This window comes from Kogia breviceps, chromosome 1 (assembly GCF_026419965.1).
Source record: "Kogia breviceps isolate mKogBre1 chromosome 1, mKogBre1 haplotype 1, whole genome shotgun sequence".
In the NCBI taxonomy this organism is placed as follows: domain Eukaryota; kingdom Metazoa; phylum Chordata; class Mammalia; order Artiodactyla; family Physeteridae; genus Kogia; species Kogia breviceps.
The window spans coordinates 118,292,069-118,314,089 of NC_081310.1; the positions used below are offsets into that span (position 1 = coordinate 118,292,069).

A 22,021-nucleotide genomic window follows, 5' to 3' on the forward strand; every position below is an offset into this window, starting at 1 on the left:
TGCACTTAGAGGAGAATAGACCCTCCCTCATCCATTTGACAGCTTTACTCTTCTTGCCATACTTACATGGTGTTTTTTTAATTTAAAGGGCTATGTTCAACAAAAACAAAAAACAAAACAAATAAAAACAAAACTTTAATCCTTTTAGTTCAGGGTTCAGGGAGAACCTTCCCAGAGTGTTGCCTTTTGTTAATTCTTTGTTTCCACTTGGGGTTTCCTGAAAAAGCTAGTTTTAAACTAGCTTGACTGCTTTGGCTTAGCCTAAATTACTATAGCAATCTAATACTTATTTAGAGTCACATTTATGGGTCAGTATATAAATACTACTTTCTATAGTATTCCAGTTGACCAAAATGATAGGCATTTTGCTCAGTGGAAACTATAATTCTGTAATTTTGTCCTCTTTTATTTCATCATCCTGGGACACAAAGATGAGCTTCTACAGTGAACATTTCTTCATAAATTTTGCCATAGGAGGCTATTGCAATAATGTTGTCTTGTAGTTAGCCATGGAAATATAAACAAGAATCCTTGATGTTACTTAGCTTTCTGATTAGATAGCATTGCCTTAGGAAGAATGGCTGGCAATTTTTTTTTTTTAATCTGGATACCTGGATTTGTTTCCTTTTCTTTTTATGTAAGTAACACTTTAAAAAAAGTTATTATTAGACTGTTTTAATTCTGATTTTACTAGTCTCTTTTACTTTGTACATTTCTGGATTATGTTTTCCTATGTGACAGTTAGTTACTAAATTACTGAAATGCAAAATTAGAAGACTTAACTTGCTGAAAACAATAATATTAGGGTTTATGAGTTATGCTCATTTGATACCTCCATAGTAATATTCAGAGAAATTAGTTGGTGATAGCCTAGAAAGTGTCACTGAAGGAATATTCTAATTAAAATGGCTGTATCCTCACTTAACAAAACACAGGCATCAGTGAATCCAGAGGCCTTATAGAAACTTAAGTTCTTTACGTTGAAAGCTTTGATAGGGTAGGTTTAAAAGAAAGCTTTGAAGGTTCTCTTCTCAAGTCTTGGCAAAAGGGAGAACTATCTTGAGCCCCTCTTTTCTCCAGAATGAGATACTCCTGATTGCAGGAAACATTTATACAGCATTTGTGCCCAGACGATAATGAATAAAACGATAAAGAGACATGGTCACTGTTCTAAAGGCAACAAAAAGTTCTTAATTGTCCTAGCTTTCCATTAGCTAGAGAAGAGCTTTAGAAAACTGTCAGTGACGAGAGCATATTTCTAAAATAAGTACAAAAAAGTGTTTCTGTAAACCACAATGTCTACTTTTAAAATATTTTTATCCTAGGCATAATTCCTTCAGTTCACATACTGGTTAAAGATAAAATATATGACTAATTTGTGAACTAGGTTATATATTTTTGAGGTGTTGGGTAAAAACATCCCCTTAAAATATTCTAAACAAAAGGGTAACTAAGATAATAAATTATTGAGCTTTTCATAATGTTTCTTATCTAATTAACCAAAAGTTATAAAGTCTTTGCTTTTAATAGATTATACTTTTTAAATGCTTAAGTTTTTTTTTTCCCCTCTAGGATTAAAAGCTGAACATAACTTACTAAGTGAAGGGTTTTTGTTTGTTTTTGCCTCTACTGTTAATGGGAGTGGGATGAGTGTTGTGTTTTAAGCTTTGTTGGATTAAAAAAAAAATTTTTTTGAATTTCCTGAAGCCAGCCCTCCCTGTCAGGCATCTTTCCATTAATCCAACCTGAAGGGAATCAAGTCTCCCTTTTCTTAACTTCCCAGACTTCGGTGAAACACCTTTGTCTTAAGTGTCTAGAACTAAAACCTGGGTGGTGGATTTTTCGAACAGAAAAGCTAAAAACAAACCAAAAAACCCCCAAACAAGCAGTACCCCCAGACCTAGCAAAGCAATATAACTGTGATGTTACTTTGTACAGCTGGATTACAAGCAACAACAAAGCATTCTGGATTCCCTGTGAGGATGGATAATGCTGTGCCAATTGTACCCCAGGCACCAGCTGCTCAGCCACTACAGATACAGTCGGGAGTTCTTACACAGGTAAAAGACAGAGCAGCTTGGATACTCAATAGTGCTAAAGTTCTCTGAAGCACTGTTGAGAATCAGATATTTTGTCCTCGAAAATGGTGTTTGCTTTGACTGTAAGATCTTTCTTGGTCACGATTCAGTGGACTTAAAATGAAACATCTATAATGGAATGACATACTCATTCCTAACACTATTGCAACTCTGCCAGTGACTTCCTTAGACTTGGAGACATAAATATCCAGACTTTGACAAATTGTTTACTGAGTAAATTTAATTTTGTGGGATGAAGTTAATTTTTTATCTTGATGCTCTTAAAGGTATAGGACACATATAACAACATCTTGATTCTAAAAGTAAAAGGTTCCCCTTTTGCTCTCTTAGTGTCCCCATTACTCACTCTTTGAGAATTTCATCACAGTTGAGAGGCTGGATTATATCAGGATGCCTCTTCAAGTATTACATTCCTTCATTCCTTGTGTTTAACTAGGCTGTAGAAAGGTTTAAAACTTTATCCCTGCCATGAAAAATGCAGCTAAGATGGTCAAGAAACTCATGAAATATTCATATAAGCAACAAATACTATATTTTAAATTCTGTGTATAAATGTTTGTGGCCCATGACACATAGCAAATCTGAAATCCAAAACCCTGATTTTGTGAGTAGGAAGAGGAAGAATTCTTAATACATGCCTTTGTTAACTGAGTTTTTAGAACTGATCCTCTGAATCTGGCCCAAGAAGGATTCCCATACTTTTTTGCTTTAGGCCATTGACATTTGACCTAGTGGGCCAATGCTGTGTGGAGTTGAAGGGGAAAATTGTGTTTGGTACATGCATTTTAAGTGATATGAAATTACTGCTTATTGTTGGTAATAACTTGGGGGGAATGAAAACCCTTCTGAATCCAGATAACCTGCCTCCGTGTTTGTTTCACTCACCTGCCTAATCTACATTTCAGGGAAGCTGTACACCACTAATGGTAGCAACTCTCCACCCTCAAGTAGCCACCATCACACCGCAGTATGCGGTGCCCTTTACTCTGAGCTGCGCAGCCGGCCGGCCGGCGCTGGTTGAACAGACTGCCGCTGTACTGGTAATTCCCCTCGCTTGATTGTGTTACTAACGGAGTTTCTTTGGTTTCTTTCTTTTTTTTACTTTTTCCTGTTTGTTTTTGTTCTGTTTTCTTCTGGTTTTCTCATTTTTCAAAAAAAAATTTTTTTAACTTAGTCTTTGCAGAGGGCATGGAAGCATGTGCCATCTTGTGGCTGTGTTCTTGCTACATCTTTAATGTCTCATTGTTTTCCTCCCCAACATTTGCTGAAGCACTGTTTGACTCTGATGTTCAGTGTGGCTCTGAAAGGGGTCAGACCCCTTGATTCTTCTTTGCCAACCTAGTGTGATAAAAGCTCTTGGTGTAGCCTCAGAAGAGCTTCAACACTGTTATCTGTTTCTCTGCCCTATCTTTTACCCTCTGAACCTTGAGAATGAAGGAAATGGCCTTTAGTTTGGCTCTGCTACAGGTACCGGATGGCCAAAATTGGAGCTCCTTGGCAAATTAGCTTCCTTCTTTATTGACTGTTTTAAGCTTCTAAAACTTTTGTGTATGTAGAAATGTTTAAGATGCTTTTACTTTATTTCCTTATTAGTTGACATTAACTTTCCCTCTATGAACACATGAAGATAACTCTTTGCCACTTATGATCAGTGGCAGCTAATATATTCCATTTAAACATCTTCCCTTTAGAGCCTTTTTAGATCATATTTCATTTGTTGGTTGAAATCAAAGGTGAACTTGTTTATAGGGGTTTTGGAGAAATTAATTATTTTACAAATAGGTCTTTATACAAAGGTGAGAATATGACTGAAAAACTTTATGCAAGAATATCTTTGTTATCAAAAGTCATGGGGAAAATTTATTAAATATAGCAGCAAATGTAGTGTGGGCTTTAGAGCTAGGAAAACAAACAAATAGGACTTTGAGGTATATTTCAGCATTTGTAACATTAATAATGATTTTTGGATGTGTTTGGTTTATTTGGGGGAGTTAGAGTTATTTATTTGACATCCAGCATTTTATCATTTAAAATTTAAAATTAGATAAGCATTTGAAAACCTAATTGATACTGTTGACCCCTGATATTTCTCTATCTTTCAGAGTGGCTTTAAATTTCTTTTGTTGTTTCTCAAGGACTCGTATGAGTGAAAAACACTTTCAGAATACATACTTTAGTTGCTGGAATTTCTTTGGTTTTCAATTTAAGAGTCTTTGTCACCGCCAAATTAATTACATCATAAGCATAAGCCCTGAGTGTGAGGGAGTCAGATATATTTCCAACTTGATTGATCCAAGCCACTGGTTTTAACTTGCACACGTATAGTTTTGAGGTTGGGAATGTTAGTTGACACTTCTCCTTTGCTGCTTCTCTTAAGTTTGCACTAGCCATTTGCTAAGCTTTGCATATTTTTGTTCTTCCTCTGTCAAAACAGTTCGTCGCTTGGAACGCCAGATTTCTGCCTCACATTGAAATGTTATTTCTTGCTTTGTATTAAACTACATGCTTTGTCTTGTGCAGGTGTTGGCTTATGGAAAGACGCATGGTGTGACTTAACATACTTCTCTTATTTTTTTGTTTTGTTTTGTTTTGTTTTGAATTCTGCTTATGGTAGCAGACGTGTTTGCAGTTTCTCTGATTTGAAGGCTTCTTGTTTGGAACCGGTATTTGTAACAAGTGGATCTGTTACTTGCAGAAATATTTTTAAAACAGTGTGTTGATGGCCTTGCAGTTTGGAATTCAAGAAACAGAACCATATGTACCCAAGCATTGTAGGTGATTGTACTGTGGAATTCAGGTTTAAAAAGCAGACTTTCAAATCTGTTCCCATTTTTCTAGGAAATGCCACAATTTCCGTAAGAAGTACAGAAAACATATTTGTTGCTATTTATTGCAAGTGGCATGGCTTGTTAAGAACTACAAACAATGTATTTTCCTTTAGTGATTAGTTTTTATATCGAGTTATGTTTCTACAAATGATGCATATTTAGGAAACTACTAAAAACAAAATATGGTACTCTCTGCATCTATTTCTTAAATACTTTTCTTATTGCATTTTTAAAAAATGCTATCACATGGATATAAATGATGAAGTTAGCTTTCTCTTGCTGGCATTAAGCTTGTTTGCCAAAGGATTTTGGCCTTTGGTCATCCACATCTGGCTCCATTTTCCAAGTACTACCCTTTTAAAAAGGAACAATTCTCCTCTTTGTTTTATGGGTTGAATTGACCTGATGTCTTTTATCTGATTGGCACTCAAATTTTTAAATTCCTATTTTTAATCTCAAAAGAGTTGTCTTAACTCTTTCTTGGGATGTTTTTAGACTCTTTGCAAAAATGTTACTCCAGCATTTAACTAGAGCTTACTTCTGAACTTTCAGACTCCTTTACTCTGCCGTATAATAGAAACTCTTAACCACAGGGATCTTCTTTTCTTTAATACCCTGGTGGTCAGGTTATGGAGGTGGCCAAGAGAAGGCAGCGTGTTCTTTTTCCCTGTTCATAAGACTTGTAACCTTGAGCCCCTCTGACCTTTCTTTTTTTAATCTCTGCAAGTTAACAATCTACAAGAAACTTCTTTTAAGATACGAATTGTTCTTTCATCTAAAAAACAGAAGAAAAAGCCAAGCATGAGTCAAGTCTGGATCTTTTTGTGTTTGTTTCCTTACAGCAGGCTTGGCCTGGAGGAACCCAACAAATTCTCCTGCCTTCAACTTGGCAACAGTTGCCTGGGGTAGCTCTACACAACTCAGTCCAGCCCACTGCAGTGATTCCAGAGGCCATGGGCAGTGGCCAGCAGCTCACAGACTGGAGGCAAGTGCCCTGTGTTCCTCTCTGGGAGACTTTGCAAGGGCAGATCCCTTAGGGAAGGAGCACTTGAGGATTGGTGAGACAGGAAGAAGGTAAAGGAAAGGAGAGATTTGTCTCTATGTGAAATCCTTGAAGAAAAGAATCCATATCAATATGGCTAGGAGATGGAGTTATAAGAAAACTTTGAATACAGGAAAACAGTAGGTTTTAAGTTCAGGAATAATTTACTTCAGATTTTTTTTTTATTATTAATATTTATTTATTTTTGGCTGCGTTGGGTCTTCGTTGCTGCACGTAGGCTTTCTCTAGTTGCAGCGAGCAGCGGCTACTCTTCATTGCAGTGCGCGGGCTTCTCATTGCAGTGGCTTCTCTTGTTGTGGAGCACGGGCTCCAGGCACGTGGACTTCAGTAGTTGTGGCTCGTGGGCTCAGTAGTTGTGGTGCATGGGCCTAGCTGCTCCGCGGCATGTGGGATCCTCCCGGACCAGGGCTTGAACCTGTGTCTCCTGTACCAGCAGGCAGACTCTCAACCACTGCACCACCAGGGAAGCTCCTACTTCAGATTTAAAGAAAGTCTTATGCGATAAGAAACCATACAGTGAAAACCCCTAAAGCCTTATAATCCAGGTGCCCAACTATAAGAATAAAACACAGCTTTATTTGGTTGTTTTAATTGCTTTTAGTACCTATTTGGTCCTGACTTCCCAGTGTTTTCAACATTCATGCTTCTCTTTCTGATGATACAGGAATGCGCACTCTCATGGCAACCAGTACAGCACTATTGTGCAGCAGCCATCCTTGCTGACTAACCATGTGACATTGGCCACTGCTCAGCCCCTTAATGTTGGCGTTGCCCATGTTGTCAGACAACAACAATCCAGTTCCCTCCCTTCAAAGAAGAATAAGCAGTCTGCTCCAGTCTCTTCTAAGTAAGTCTCTGTTAGGGCTGATAGTTAAAACTGCCAGTTTGAGAGATATGTTGCTTGGCATTTAGAGTGTTGGAGTATAGGCACTTTTGGTATGAAACAGCAAGAAGCTGCCAAATTGAAAACTGCTAACCTTCGGGCATGCATACAGAGGTGTTCTGGTTATGCTAATCCTTTCTCTCTGCTGCCACTTTGAATCCAGCCTTCTTTTGGCTGATGTTTTTATTTTTCTGCCCACTTCACAGAGTGAAATTTAACCATGGGTGAAGGACATACACAAATAAAATCTATATTCTAATTTTGGTGTTCTTGTCCTGGAAACCCTGGCTAGGGTGGTTAGTTTAGTTTTTATTGGGATTTTTATAGTTAAGTGTATTGGCTTAATGATTTGGTAAGAAGGAATCAAAGAACAAATTGGAAAGAGTTCTGGGGAAAAGATATCTAGTTTTGGGAACCATGCACTGAATGATCTTTCATGTGACCTTTTCCTACAGGTCCTCTCTGGATGTTCTGCCTTCTCAAGTCTATTCTCTGGTTGGGAGCAGCCCCCTCCGTACCACATCTTCTTATAATTCCCTAGTCCCTGTACAAGATCAACATCAGCCAATCATCATTCCAGATACTCCCAGCCCTCCTGTGAGTGTCATCACTATCCGCAGTGACACTGATGAGGAAGAGGATAACAAATATAAGCCCAATAGGTAAGACAGTGAATGGTTCCCTAGTTCTGTGGCTCCTGCCCTTGGTCTTAGTCTTTTGGTTTCACACAAGTGACTCAATCTTGGCTGTGAAAGGAAGGACTAAAAAGGGGTATTTAGGAAGCATGGCTGTGGTGAGTGAGTCAGAACACTCAAGTTTCCATAACTGAGCATTGTCAAGTTTTCTGTAATATTATACATGTTCATCAGTTAAATCAGTTGTTCAGATACATTAGATGGAAGATATAGATTACGTAGTCAGGCTGTTCTGGTTTGGAATGCACATTATATACTACAGATATGATCCCCTGCCTTTAAGGAACTTTAGAGTCTGAAAACAGATACTGTAACAGAAGTATGTAAAAAACAATTAATTGGGACAAGTTGGTAGATACAAGATTTTATGAAATTCGTGTAATATTTTAATCTGAACAGACCTCTTTGGAAGAGGTAGAACTTTTAAGTAGGGCTATCTTCTTTTCCCCCCTCTGCTATATGGTCATTCAGCTTAAGAATTTAAGTACCAGATTATTTCCTCTTATCCTAGTACCTTAATCCAAGTCGTTAATTGGGCAGTTAACTAAGAGAGATAGGATACATTTAAGAACTGTGATACACACCTCTCTTGGTGTGAACATAGTCAGTTGCCTTGATTGTTCTGTGTTCTTCTTCATTGCGTTTCTGGTGTTAGGCTTATAGAAGAGGCAATAACTCTACCTGAGGAGGAAGGATTCACGCATGAAAGTAACTTAGGAGACTTAACAGAGTCACGTGTAAATGAAGTTTAAATGAACTTGAAAGAGTAAATTTAGAATGAAATACTTCAAAAGGGCTATTTACAAATGACTATTTACAAATGGTAAATAGACTTGAAACTGAGTTTTGAAAGTGGTCATTGAATTGATTTGGGGAAGAAAAAAGTAAACTTTCCAGTGAAGAAAAGTGGCCTAGTACTGACAAAAATTATATAACCAGCAGGATTGCTTTGACCAGAGGCAAGCCTATTAAAAATTAAGGAAAGGTAAAGTTAGTAAGGTAGGGATCATTTTGTGAAGAAACTTTTTAAAAAACACCTATAGTGAGAAGTTTGATTAGATACAGTAAAGAACCATTTATACTCTAGCAGGGTGATATGAAAATAAAGTGGTGTTTGAAGAATACTGTTGAAATAACTGCAAATGGGAATGGCTAAGAGGCAACATAGAATAGTTGCTAGAGGTGTGTACTTTGGAGTCATTCTGTCCTGGATCTGAATCCTGTCTTCACCACTTACCACTTGTGTCAGTGACCTTGGTCAAGTTTCTTAATCTCCATCTCCCTCTGCCTCAGTTACATTATCTGCAAAACAGGGATAAAGTACCTACTTCATGGAAGTGTTGTGAGGATTCAGTGAGATATGTGTAGAGTGTAAGAATAGTTCCTGATGCATAAATAAGCAGTCAGAAATTTGTTGCTGCTACTATTGTTATTATTACTATCATCATGATTATCATCATTTTTATTATGGGAAGACCAGAGACCAGCAAAGAAACATTGCTAAAAGGGGGTTGAATTTTCATGTATTTTCTTCTCCTCAGCTCTGGCCTGAAGGCAAGGTCTAATGTCATCAGTTATGTCACTGTCAATGATTCTCCAGACTCTGACTCTTCCTTGAGCAGCCCATATTCCACTGATACCCTGAGTGCTCTCCGGGGCAATAGTGGACCCCTTCCGGAGGGTCCCGGCAGAGTCGTGGGGGATGGCACTGGCACCCGCACCATCATTGTACCTCCACTGAAAACTCAGCTTGGCGACTGCACTGTAGCAACCCAGGCCTCAGGTGAGTTTCTTCACAGCTGGAGTTGAATTCTCCTTTGATGTGTGTATCTTTAGTATTGTGCTATAATCTACTTTTGCCAATGGTACAGACCAGTGGCGTAGATTTTCCTAAAAATTGCCTACTTCAGAAATTAGTTCCTTGTGATGTGAAATTATTTTTGGCCATCAGTTTATCTTCCTGTGTTTATTTTGCTTGGATCAATGTAAAAGTGAGTTTGTAGTCTCAGTAATACACTCACTGTTGATGGGAGAAGGTAGATACAACTTATGTTAGATGGCAGGGAGAATTAACAAACAGTTTTTTTTGCCACAGGTGATTCAGATTTGACAATCCAGAAATGAACAGGAACTGATAGTATTAAAAGTGATTGCAAAAGTTTTTTTGGAAAACAATATGTACTTTAGATCTTTTCTCACCCAGTGGCATAGCAGTGATGCTTTTGTGGGTTGTATTATCAATGACATTACCTCCATCTGTTTTGCTCTGTGAGATTCTGAGTTTAGGTTCCCTGGTTCAGTTATTGGGTAATGAAATGCTAACTGCAGTAACAAGCCCCAGGTTTCATGGCTTAACATAATAGAAATTTATTTCTTAGTCACATGAGTTCCCAGTGCAAGTGCTCCTGGTTGATAGGCCTGGCAGCGAGTTAAGGATCAGAGCCTTGGAATCCTCGGCATCCAATCAGAAGGAGAAGGAAAGTATGGAGGAGGCACACACAGTTTTTAACCTCTTTAGCCCCGGAAATAGTGAAAACTCATCACATGGCCCCACCTAGAGGCAAGGGGGCCCAGAAAAATGTAGTCCTTGTCAAGGCAGCTCTTTTCCAGTGGCAACTCTATACACCAAAGGCGAGGACTGTGAAATTTTGGCATTGATATAGCCATCTCTTCGTACTTTTATAAATTAGTGTTTTACCATGAATTATGATACTGCCGAAGACATAAACAGTGTTCTAGTTTGAGGGTGACGTGTGGTTCTCCTCCTGAGAAGTAGACAACTGTCCATTGCAGACAGGGCAAAACTTCCTGATGCCGGGCTACTGAGAAACATTATTAGGAGCTCTGTCCACTATTGGGTCCAAAGAAAATAGGTTGTTCCACAAGTCACTGAATAAATGCTCCAGTTTTCCTTGTGGGACCACAGAAAAAAGCAAAATTTTGAAAATTGATCATGCTTATATTCAGCTGCACTTTCTGCAGTTTCTTAGAATTTGAAGACAGTGAATGCCCAACAAGATAAATCTTGTCTTCCTTTAAACCCCTTTGACACCTAAATGTTCCCAAGTATTACCAGTATCTTACTCAACTTCACATTGTCATTTCTGTACTTGTTTAATCCCTTCCTACATAAACTCTAGGCTCCTTGAGAGCCGGGACTGTGTCTTACTTGTGTTTATATTTCTAATAGTACCTTTCACATTACTGGAGATTAGATAATATTTACTGAAATGAACCTTTTGAAGATCCTTTATGGAGCTTTGTAGAAAGACAGAAAAGAAATGGATAATACAGTTTTTGTTCTTCTAGTGTAAATGTAATTGAGGAAATAAGATACACATGAAACCTTAACTCTTGCAAACCTCATACAAACATGGACTGATTAATATGGTGCCATCTGAGGTTTAGCTCAGTGATACTGCGTCCATGTCTGCTCATAACTAAAGCCTGACCCTTTCTTAGGTCTCCTGAGCAGTAAGACCAAGCCAGTGGCTTCAGTGAGCGGGCAGTCATCTGGATGCTGTATCACCCCCACAGGATATCGAGCTCAGCGTGGGGGCACCAGCGCAGCACAGCCACTCAACCTTAGCCAGGTAAGCACTAGGGGCTGCTGCCTTCTGTTTGGGGCCACCGCTATTGTTACTCTCTGGAGAACCCTGCTTCTGGCTGGACTGCTGAATAAAGCCAAATGAAGCCCCTTTTGTGTCAGACAATTTGGTGTTCCATGGCCTGTGTCATATCTGTATATGCTGTGTTTCTTCATTCCCTCTGTAAATGTGTTCAGAATGTATGTTCCAGGTTTTCCATCAGACCTCCCTAGTCTATCCTGGAAGATTAGAGAAATATGTGGAATTTAGAAAGTGCCTAGAATGCTTTAGTTCTTGCCTGGTTCTGCACCGCCACATACACTGAGACCAGATTCTCTTCCTTTATCTCCTGGGTCATAAATAACCTGAGCCTTACACTGTTTACTTGAAGCAAGAGACAGTGAAAAAGCTTTCTGGATACTTAATCAACTGGTTCTAGTCTTACATGGTGCTTGAGTCTGGGATTTGGGGCTTTTTTCTCCCCATCTGATCCTCTGATGGGGTGGGGAGGGTCACTATTCTATTTGTGTTCACTTTTTCCTCAGCTGAAATTCTGGTGCTTGTATGATGTGTACTAGTAGTGAGAAAGTATAAATATGAGGGTGTAACTGTGTGGTTGTGTGTGTGTGAGAGAGAAAGAGCACATGCAAGTGCAAATGTAAGTTCGAGTTAGTGCATGTGTCTTGGGCTCCACAATTCAAGAGGGATATGAAGAACTTAGAGAAGAGCAAAAGAAAACAATGGCAAGGAAGAAAGGTTAGGAAAAATTCAAAGTCACTGACGCCAGAATAGGGTGAGTTGAGTCGACAGTTACTTACTTGCAGGAGTGAGTAACCCTATGAACTCTTGATTTCCCCCTTTCCTTTGTCATACTTGAGACCAAACTACTGCTGTCTGTGCTGGGTTAGGATCTATTCTGCCAGGAGGCAGAGGGATGGATGGCTGACTTCTGACAGCATTGCCAGTCTGGGAGATTCTGTGCTATGGCAGCCCAGAAGCAATATGAGTTAGAACCTCAACTCTCAAATTGGCCTTTGGTGCCCTGAGCCAGAGTGACCTCAAGATTCCTCACTCCCTTCTTCCTCCTTCCAGAACCAGCAGTCATCGTCAGCTCCAACCTCGCAGGAGAGAAGCAGCAACCCTGCCCCCCGCAGGCAGCAGGCGTTTGTGGCCCCGCTCTCCCAAGCCCCTTACGCCTTCCAGCATGGCAGCCCACTACATTCGACTGGGCACCCACATCTGGCCCCAGCCCCTGCTCACCTGCCAAGCCAGCCTCACCTGTATACATATGCTGCCCCCACTTCTGCTGCTGCATTGGGCTCCACCAGCTCCATTGCTCATCTCTTCTCCCCGCAGGGCACCTCAAGGCATGCTGCAGCATATACCACCCACCCTAGCACTCTGGTGCACCAGGTCCCTGTCAGTGTTGGGCCCAGTCTCCTCACTTCTGCCAGCGTGGCCCCTGCTCAGTACCAACACCAGTTTGCCACCCAGTCTTACATTGGGTCTTCCCGAGGCTCAACCATTTACACTGGATACCCACTGAGCCCTACCAAGATCAGCCAGTATTCTTACTTGTAGTTGGTGAGTATGAGGGAGAAGGGGTCAGAGTTCTTAATGGGCTGTGATGAGCTCCTCCCTCACCCTCTCCTGAAACTCCTTAGCCAGCAACTTGCTCTGCAGGGGCCACTGAAGCAGAAGGCTTTTCTCTGGGGAACCTGTCTCAGTGTTGACTGCATTGTTGTAGTCTCCCAAAGTCTGCCCTATTTTTTAATTCTTTATTTTTGTGACAGCATTTTTGGTATTTGGAAGAGTTCAGATGCCCATTGTCTGCAGTTACCAAGGAAGAGAGATCATTCTGAAGTTAACCTTTGAAAAATATTTTCTCTCTCTGACTTGATTTCTATAAATGCTTTTAAAAACTAGTGAAGTTTCTCTTTATTTAACTTTATTTTGTTGTAATTGCTGGTCAGAGGAAAAATGCTGATAGAAGGACTTGAAATCTGGTAACAAGAAAAGAAAAATCATTACTTTCTGCTTGTTTAAAAACCAAGACTTAATTGCTTATCTTAAGAGCAGCTTGCACAAGTCTGTATTTTAGTATCTCGCATTTCTCCTCAAAATTTTACCTTTGCTAATGGGACATTTAAGCTTACAGTGTTTTAATTTTGTTTTCATGTCATGTTATATTTAGTGGGAAATTGTTATTTTTGCAAAACTGATTACATACTACTCTCTGTTACTGTTGGGATTCTCTCAGTTGCTCCTGTGTTTCTTATTAAAGTAGTGTCAAAAAGGCAGCTCACCATTTGCTGGTAACTTAGTGTGAGAGAATCCATACCTACCGTGAAAGCACCAGGTATTCTTTCTAAATGAAGCCCTGGGCATTCTTTTTAAATTATTTTTTAAAAATCCTTCTCTCTCTGATTTAGCTTAAGTTTTATTATTGGAAAAGCCATTAAGGTGGTTATTATTGTATGGTGGTAGTTGTTTTATTATATGCAAAATCTCTTTGTATTACGCGATACTGGCATTGATGAGCTTTGCCTAAAGGTTGTTGGCATTGATGAGCTTTGCCTGAATATTAGTATGAATTTTCAATAATACACCTCTTTCTCTCTTTGCCTCAGCTCTCCCTTCATTCTATGTGATTTATTTGGGGAGAAAGCTAAAGGATCTGAAACCAGATAAGAAATGTTGTGTATAGCTTTTATACTTTAAAGTAGCTTTCTTTGTATGCCAGCAGCAAATTGAATGCTCTCTTATTAAGACTTATATAATAAGTGCATGTAGGAATTGCAAAAAATATTTTAAAAATTTATTACTGAATTTAAAAATATTTTAGAAGTTTTGTAATGGTGGTGTTTTAATATTTTGCATAATTAAATATGTACATATTGATTAGAAGACTATAACAAGCAATTTTTCCTGCTAACCCAAAATGTTATTTGTAATCAGATGTGTAGTGATTACACTTGAATTGTGTATTTAGTGTGTTTCTGATCCTCCAGTGTTACCCCGGAGATGGAATTGATGTCTCCATTGTATTTAAACCAAAATGAACTGATACTTGTTGGAATGTATGTGAACTAATTGCAATTATATTAGAGCATATTACTGTAGTGCTGAGTGAGCAGGGGCATTGCCTGCAAGGAGAGGAGACCCTTGGAATTGTTTTGCACAGGTGTGTCTGGTGAGGAGTTGTTCAGTGTGTGTCTCTTCCTTCCCTTTCTCCTCCTTCCCTTATTGTAGTGCCTTATATGATAATGTAGTGGTTAATAGAGTTTACAGTGAGCTTGCCTTAGGATGGACCAGCAAGCGCCCGTGGACCCTAAGCTGTTCACTGGGATTTATCAGAACAGGATTAATAGCTGTGCTGTGTATATGCATTGTTCTCAGTTTCCCTGCCGACACTGAAAAATAAAAACAGCAGCTTCTCTTTTTTACCGCCACCTCTACCCCTTTTCATTTTGGATTCTCAGCCAAGTTCTCACAGAAGCATTTTCCCCATGTGGCTCTCACTGTGCATTGCTACCTTGCTTCTGTGAGAATTTGGGAAGCAGGTGAGAGGAGTCAAGCCAATATTAAATATGCATTTTTTTTCTTTTTTCTTTCTTTTTTTTTAAGTATGTGCAATCACTTTTAGATGAGATTTACTTTTTCCTTTTCCCATGTGGCAGTCCTTCCTGCAAATAGTTGATATTCCTAGTAAAATATTTGCTTGTTGAAAAAAACATGTAACAGATGTGTTTATACCAAAGAGCCTGTTGTATTGCTTCCCACATCCCCAATACTATGAGGAGGAGTTTTGTGAAGCTGCTGGTGACAGGGAACTCAAAGAAAGGTTTCTTAGCCGGTGAAAAATATTTAGAAGGAACCAAAGCCTGTTGAGCCATCGGGCTTTTGAGGTTTCTTTTTAACAACTTGTGTATTCTTGGGGCCCTTCAAACTGTGAAATTGTCCTTGTACTCTCAGCTCCTACATGGATCTGGGTCAAGTAGAGAGTACTGGCGATGGCAAAGTTCCTGCCCATTAAAGATTTGGGGGAAGAAGGTTAACCCTAAGATGTAGACATGTTCCATCTGAACTGAAAATTATGTATTTGAGGGATAAGTCTAGGACTGGTTCTTTGTAGAGATGGTGTCAAGGAGGTGCAGGATGGAGATGGGAGATTTCATGGAGCCTGGTCAGCAAGCTGTGTACCAGGTTGAACACCGAGGAGCTGTCAAGGTATTTGGAATTTCTTCATTGTAAGGAGGAAGGGCTTTCAAGATGGGGCAGATAGTCAGTACAGCCTATCAGGAACATGTTGGTGTCTTCTACATTTTTTTAATCATTATTTTGTGTTTTCAGCACTATATTGATCAAGATACCCAAGCAGTTTGTATAGTTTCTGTCACTAGTGTTACACAGTTTTCTGGTCAGTGTGTGCAATCTTTGTGTCTCTTTTTGCCAAGCGCATTCTCATTTTCTTGCTCCAAGGCAGATCTAGTTTCTAATGGAAATATTTTTTGTTCCTTATCTTTACAAGGGATAAGATTTGTTGCTTTTGTAAGAAATGAGATGCAGGAAAAAAACACTCCACTCCTGCGCACCCTACCCCCCACCCCCAGTCCAGTAAGTGGATACCACTTAAGATAGGAGTCTTCATGGGGAGAAGACAATACCAAGAGCTTATATTGTTACCATAATCACCTTACTAGCAGTGTGTGGCTTTAAGAATTTTAGAGATCTTCAGTCTTCGTTTTGCAAATTGGCATTTCAGATTTACCAAGATAAAAATCCACCTGTGTCTGCTGAATGTGTATGTGCTCAGTGTGGCTTTAGATTCTGTCTCTGGGGCTTAACATTGCTGGCCCTGACAGGATGGGGGAAGCTCCAAGAATAAAGTGAGCAGCTGGCCCAGGTCACAGTGGCCTGACCTCAGACCAGCTTAAGGCTTTAAGTCCTCTCAGAACTTGTATTTCCAGCTTCTCCTCTTCAGGGTGAGAGAGAAAATGGGAAGGGTTAGGTACAGCCACTCTAGGTTCATCAGGACACTTGATCACTCCGGAGTTTTTAGTAGCTTCCAGAAAGTGATACTACGGTCAGTGCTCAGCTAAAATCCCAGTCCCAGGAATGAGAACTCCATTTAAACAGTTCTGACCGTCCATCGTCCTCCACTAGAGGGGCTAAACTTGACTGCCCTTAGCCAGGCAAGCGCAGTAGTGTGTGTTTTATTCAGCATTATTATGCAAAAACCCACTGGTTAGGATGGTTTGTTTTAGCATAGGAAATGAAATTGCCTCTCAGTGACAGGAATGACCCAAGCCTGCTTCCTGTTTCAATTTTTTTTTTTTTAACTGATGGATGGTGCAGCATGTCTACATGGTTGTTTGTTGCTAAACTTTATATAATATGTGGTTTTGATTCAGCTTGAAAAATTATCTCACTACATGTAGCAGTACATTTTATGTACATTATATGTAACGTTAGTATTTCTGCTTTGAATCCTTGATATTGCAATGGAATTCCAAGTTTATTAAATGTATTTGATATGCTAGTTATTGTGTGCGATTTAAACTTTTTTTGCCTTCTCCCTTTTATGGTTGTGCGCTTCCTTTTATGACAAGCCTCTAGAAACAGTTTCTGAGAATTACTGAGCTATGTTTGTAATGCAGATGTACTTAGGGAGTATGTAAAATAATCATTTTAACAAAAAGAAATAGATATTTAAAATTTAATACTAACTACGGGAAAAGGGTCCATTGTGTAAAACATAGTTTATCTTTGGATTCAATGTTTGTCTTTGGTTTTACAAAGTAGCTTGTATTTTCAGTATTTTCTACATAATATGGTAAAATGTAGAGCAATTGCAATGCATCAATAAAATGGGTAAATTTTCTGATTCATGTGGCTGTTTTTGACTTCTCTTATACGGGTACAAAGGGGATCAACAATTGGCATCTTTGGAGTGGCTAAATACATTGCAGCTGAACTCCAGTAGAGTGTTAGAGACAACTTCATTCTTCATACAAATCTCCACACCAGAAATAAATAGGGGTCGGTAGGGAATATTTCCCAAGAATGGAGTGTCCAGGGCCCTAACTTAAGATCGTCTGGATCTGGCCCTTTGAAAGATGCAGAAACTTCTGACACAGGCTAATTATACTTTGCTTCCTAGCATGTTCCACCAAACATCGAAAGTACCAGAATGCAAATAAGAATAATCACAAGATGATGCTATTTTCCCCTACTTTCAGAAAGCTGCACTGTTAGAAGAATCGTTTTTTTTTTTTTCTTTTTATAACATCTTTACTGGAGTATAATTGCTTTACAATGGTGTGTTAGTTTTTGCTTTATGACCAAGTGAATCAGCTATACATATACATATATCCCCATATCTCCTCCCTCTCGCATCTCCCTCCTATGCTCCGTATCCCACCCCTCTAGGTGGTCACATCTCCCTGTGCTATGCGGCTGCTTTCCACTAGCTATCTATTTTACATTTGGTAGTGTGTATATGTCCATGCCACTCTCTCACTTCTTCCCAGTTTACCCTTCCCCCTCCCCATGTCCTCAAGTCCAAGGAATAGTTTGCTTTTTTTAGAGGAGGACTTTGGCTCAGATTTCTCTTAAGTGAGTGATTAAAGTAAAATTTCTCCTGATGAATTAGAGATTTGTCTAGATTCATCACTGTGGGGCTCTGAATAAATGCTATGCTCATTTGACTTCTTTTCATGTATGTGTTTCAGGACAAGTCTATCTTACAGTGGCCATTAATTCATTTTGTGCTCCTGTAGTCATAGTTGGGAGATGGAAATGAGAAACATTTAGAAACACCCTTTTGGGCCATAACCAAGAGAAGTTATCAATAGTCTGTTCTCTCCCATTAGTAGGGAAGTCAGAGTACATTTATTTTGATTTAGACTGCAACATATATATTTTTCAGATTTTTTTTTCCTAAATAAATGAATGTAAAATTAGTGTGAACTCACTGAACACTCCCCAGTTTGGGTAAGAGAGTATGCCTAGAAGCTTTCAGGCAAAGGAAGACTGTATATAGAAAGACTGCAGTCAGTCTCACTTCCAGATAATCAAGAATTAATTTACTAATTTCTCAATGACCTGTTTTGGATTTTTTGTTTTTTAGTTTTAATCTCAGATACATTCTCTTTCTTAGGCTAAATCATAGAGAGATTGGGATAGCCCCATAAGTAATTGGATAGTCCGTGGGGAAAGCTGCATTTTAATCATGAAAACCCCTGTAAATTCAATCTACTTGACTTGCTTTGCGGGAAATTTTCCACTGGAGGTGAACTTGGTTTCCCTGTTAATTCTGAGATGACACCACGTGCTTAGCACAAGATGGCGCCAGTGAGCTGTAGAAGAAGGTACTACAGACTTGACCACTGTGGCCTTTTTTTCCCACCCCTTCCCCTCAAACCTCATCTCCCCTGCTTCCAGCTTCCACTAAAGGCAGAAAACAATCCATGCTGTTATTGCTGGGAAATGAAAAGATTAACGAAGGATGATTCTTAAGTCAGCACTGGAAGCATTCTAAAGCAGGAATAGAGTTTGCTGAGTTTCCTCTGGGGCCTCTGCCTCCCCCTGCTAGCTCCTTTTCCTAGGTGACTGCCCAGAAGGCCTTTGCCCTAGGGTTTCCAATCTCCTTCTCCTCTCCTGGGGAGCCCACAGCCTAGGCGGGAGGTGGTTAAGCCTTCTGGCTGCTCTGCAATAGGGCCATCTGTGTTTGATCAATCCAGGCGGAAAGGAGGGGGTGGGGCCCGTAAAGAGACTGGGAAAGCATTCCAGAGTAGTGAGAGAGCCCCGAGATCCTGCAAGAGAGAAGGCACCGCCCCCAGCCCGGCCTCCAAAGCTAACCCGCCGGCCTGAGTGGAAGAGGCCCTGTGCACACGACTACACACTTTGTCTACCCTGGCCCTACTCTCCCGCAGCCATGGGGCCCCGCACCCCGCTCCTTATCTTGTTCCTTTTGTCTTGGTCGGGACCCCTTCAAGGACAGCAGCACCACCTTGTGGAGTACATGGAACGCCGACTAGCTGCCTTAGAGGTAGGTGTCTCCTTTCTCTTCTGGCCCAGGCTGGAAGGATTCCATATCTCCTGTCGATTCACCCAGTTTGTCAGGGATGTGGGGATGACAAATTAGGGCTCTTGTAAGAACCTACAGAAAACTCCATCTTTTAAAGAGGATCCTCAAAATTGCAAGTCCTCCTCTTTCCCCACATACATAAAGCAATTCCAAAGCAAATAGACCTTTGTGTTTCACCCCTGGCATTAGATGGGATAAGGGAAGAGAGTGGAAATGAGAGCTAGAATTGTGGGGATGCATCTCAGGACGAGCTGATGATTCTATTAAAAGTTGGAAGTTCTCAGAGAATCTGCAACTTTCTGCCTTTTTAACAGCTTGGAGTCTGTAGCATCCTAATTCCCAAGAGGAGGATCGCATAATAGAGCAGAGATCCCTTCTCACCCTCATGCACTTAGACTTCCCTAGATGCTCAGAGAAGTCAGTGGCACTGCTCACAGCATGGCCGGAGGATGCAAAGTTGGGATTGGGGCCTAGATGGATCTTAGCTGAGCTCTTTGCACATTTAGCATCTTGAACATTTGGTTTTCTCTCTGTGGAGGTTGAAGGGGACGCTGATGCCTGGCTGAGTTTTGCTTTTTCCCATTCCTGACTCCCTGGTTGGGCCTCTCCCTGCCTGGGAGTTGTAACCCTTCGGCCCTCCTTCCTGCTGCCCCATCCCTTTAGGAACGGCTGGCCCAGTGCCAGGACCAGAGTAGTCGGCACGCTGCCGAGCTGCGGGATTTCAAGAACAAGATGCTGCCGCTGTTGGAGGTTGCTGAGAAGGAGCGGGAGGCACTCAGAACTGAGGCTGACACCATCTCGGGGAGAGTGGACCGTCTGGAACGGGAGGTGGACTATCTGGAGACCCAGAACCCAGCCCTACCCTGTGTAGAGGTTGACGAGAAGGTGACTGGAGGCCCTGGGGCCAAAGGCAAAGGCAGAAGAAATGAGAAGTATGATATGGTGACAGGTAAGCAGTCTGAAACAGACCCCTGTATTCTTCCTTGATTCTTTCCCTTTTTTCTCCTTATCCCAGTCCATTTGGCTCTATCTTCTAGAATCTGTTTTAGAGAAATCTCTGTACTATCAGGCTCATTAAAGAGAGTTTCTGGGGACCTAGGCCTCTGTGGTGCTCTTTTTCCCCAATCCTCCATGAGAGTGGAGGCATCCACTGGGCAAAGGCCCACTGTTCTCCAAGTAGCCCACCCTGGGGGGTTCCTGCAGTGAGCATCTAACTCTTGCCTGTTTTTCCTTGTCCTGTGCTTTTCTCCTTTCCCACCAGACTGTGGCTACACAATCTCTCAGGTGAGATCAATGAAGATCCTGAAGCGGTTTGGTGGCCCAGCTGGTCTGTGGACCAAGGATCCACTGGGGCCAGCAGAGAAGATCTACGTGTTCGATGGGACCCAGAATGACACAGCCTTTGTCTTCCCAAGGCTGCGTGACTTCACCCTTGCCATGGCTGCCCGGAAGGCTTCCCGAGTCCGGGTGCCCTTCCCCTGGGTAGGCACGGGCCAGCTGGTATATGGTGGCTTTCTTTACTATGCCCGGAGGCCCCCTGGAGGACCTGGAGGGGGCGGTGAGTTGGAGAATACTTTGCAGCTCATCAAATTCCACCTGGCAAACCGAACAGTGGTGGACAGCTCAGTATTCCCAGCAGAGGGTTTGATCCCCCCGTACGGGCTGACGGCAGACACGTACATAGACCTGGCGGCTGATGAGGAGGGCCTTTGGGCTGTCTATGCCACCCGGGAGGACGACAGGCACTTGTGTCTGGCCAAGTTAGACCCGCAGACACTGGACACAGAGCAGCAATGGGACACACCATGTCCCAGAGAGAATGCTGAGGCTGCCTTTGTCATCTGTGGGACCCTATACGTTGTTTATAATACCCGCCCTGCCAGTCGGGCCCGCATCCAGTGCTCCTTTGATGCCAGTGGCACCCTGACCCCTGAAAGGGCAGCCCTCCCTTATTTCCCCCGCCGATATGGTGCCCATGCCAGCCTCCGCTATAACCCCCGAGAGCGCCAGCTTTACGCCTGGGATGATGGCTACCAGATTGTCTATAAGCTGGAGATGAGGAAGAAAGAGGAAGAAGTTTGAGGGAGCTAGTCTTGTTTTTTGAATCTCTTTCACCTCCATACATTTATATCCCAACTAAATTTCCTGCTCCTCATTCCGGGCAAGTTGTGATTCACATCTCATATTTTCAGCCAATGGAAGCCAAATTCTCATTGCCCCTTCATTTCACATGGGACTCCAGATCTCGAGGAATCCTTTTAGAGGTAAAAGAGAGAAAGCCCTAAATGTTCACTCCTCTCTTGCCCCATGTCAACAGATTTCAGGCCTGTGAAAGATGAGCCAGTTCCAGAGCTCTGACCCTTATACATATGGGGGCAACCCCAGTGAACAGGCAACAGAATATTTCTTGCCTCAGTGCGAGTCCGGTGAGAGAGGGCTAGGAGATGTTAGACTCTGCCTTCTCTCCCTTCTCCCTTCAGTGCCCTAGAGGATGGAACTCGTTCTGTACTGCAGCGTTTTGCATTAAAAGGAAAATCCACTGCTCCTTGCCTGTGTTTGTTTGGGGTAGCCCTCAGATCAGGTTTCTCCCCGTGATCCTCCGTCTTCTCCTCTGCCCCATCCCGGCTCCTTAAGCCGCATTAGGGACTTGGCTGGGCTCCCTTGACGAGTGAGAGGGGCTTCTCCAGTTTCAGACTTCACTGGGAGGTGCCTGGGGAGGTGGCAGAATCCCAGCACTTCCAGAGGCTGGGCGAAAGCCCCGGGTGCCCACCGTC

General features: G+C 41.4%; 2 protein-coding genes across 5 annotated transcripts in view; both read left to right on the top strand.

Annotated features, from left to right (window-relative positions):
* Positions 1–17,046, top strand: part of HIPK1 (homeodomain interacting protein kinase 1) — a 50,690-nt gene extending 33,644 nt beyond the window's left edge. For 3 of the 4 annotated variants that reach the window (XM_067042213.1, XM_059061057.2, XM_067042231.1), the window contains exons 9-16: positions 1,939–2,060; positions 3,005–3,139; positions 5,770–5,912; positions 6,655–6,837; positions 7,329–7,535; positions 9,110–9,351; positions 11,031–11,161; positions 12,248–17,046. In XM_067042213.1, coding sequence (XP_066898314.1) covers positions 1,939–2,060; positions 3,005–3,139; positions 5,770–5,912; positions 6,655–6,837; positions 7,329–7,535; positions 9,110–9,351; positions 11,031–11,161; positions 12,248–12,736 — 1,652 coding nt within the window. In that variant the 3' untranslated portion in view covers positions 12,737–17,046. The remainder of the gene's footprint in view (positions 1–1,938; positions 2,061–3,004; positions 3,140–5,769; positions 5,913–6,654; positions 6,838–7,328; positions 7,536–9,109; positions 9,352–11,030; positions 11,162–12,247) is intronic. The other variant, XM_067042220.1, reaches the window with a different exon arrangement.
* A 1,907-nt stretch (positions 17,047–18,953) lies between these two features.
* On the top strand, positions 18,954–21,792 carry OLFML3 (olfactomedin like 3). The gene is made up of 3 exons (XM_059060994.2): positions 18,954–19,208; positions 19,911–20,196; positions 20,509–21,792. Exons 1-3 carry the CDS (start codon positions 19,095–19,097, stop codon positions 21,327–21,329), a joined length of 1,221 nt encoding a protein of 406 aa, XP_058916977.1. The 5' UTR covers positions 18,954–19,094; the 3' UTR covers positions 21,330–21,792.
* The last annotated feature ends 229 nt before the right edge of the window (positions 21,793–22,021 follow it).

Coding starts and splice junctions, on each gene's coding strand:
- OLFML3 (XM_059060994.2), top strand. CDS start 19,095: ATGGGGCCCCGCACCCCGCTCCTTATCTTGTTCCTTTTGTCTTGGTCG. Junction 19,209..19,910: donor GCCGACTAGCTGCCTTAGAG/GTAGGTGTCTCC, acceptor CCATCCCTTTAG/GAACGGCTGGCCCAGTGCCA. Junction 20,197..20,508: donor GAAGTATGATATGGTGACAG/GTAAGCAGTCTG, acceptor CTTTCCCACCAG/ACTGTGGCTACACAATCTCT.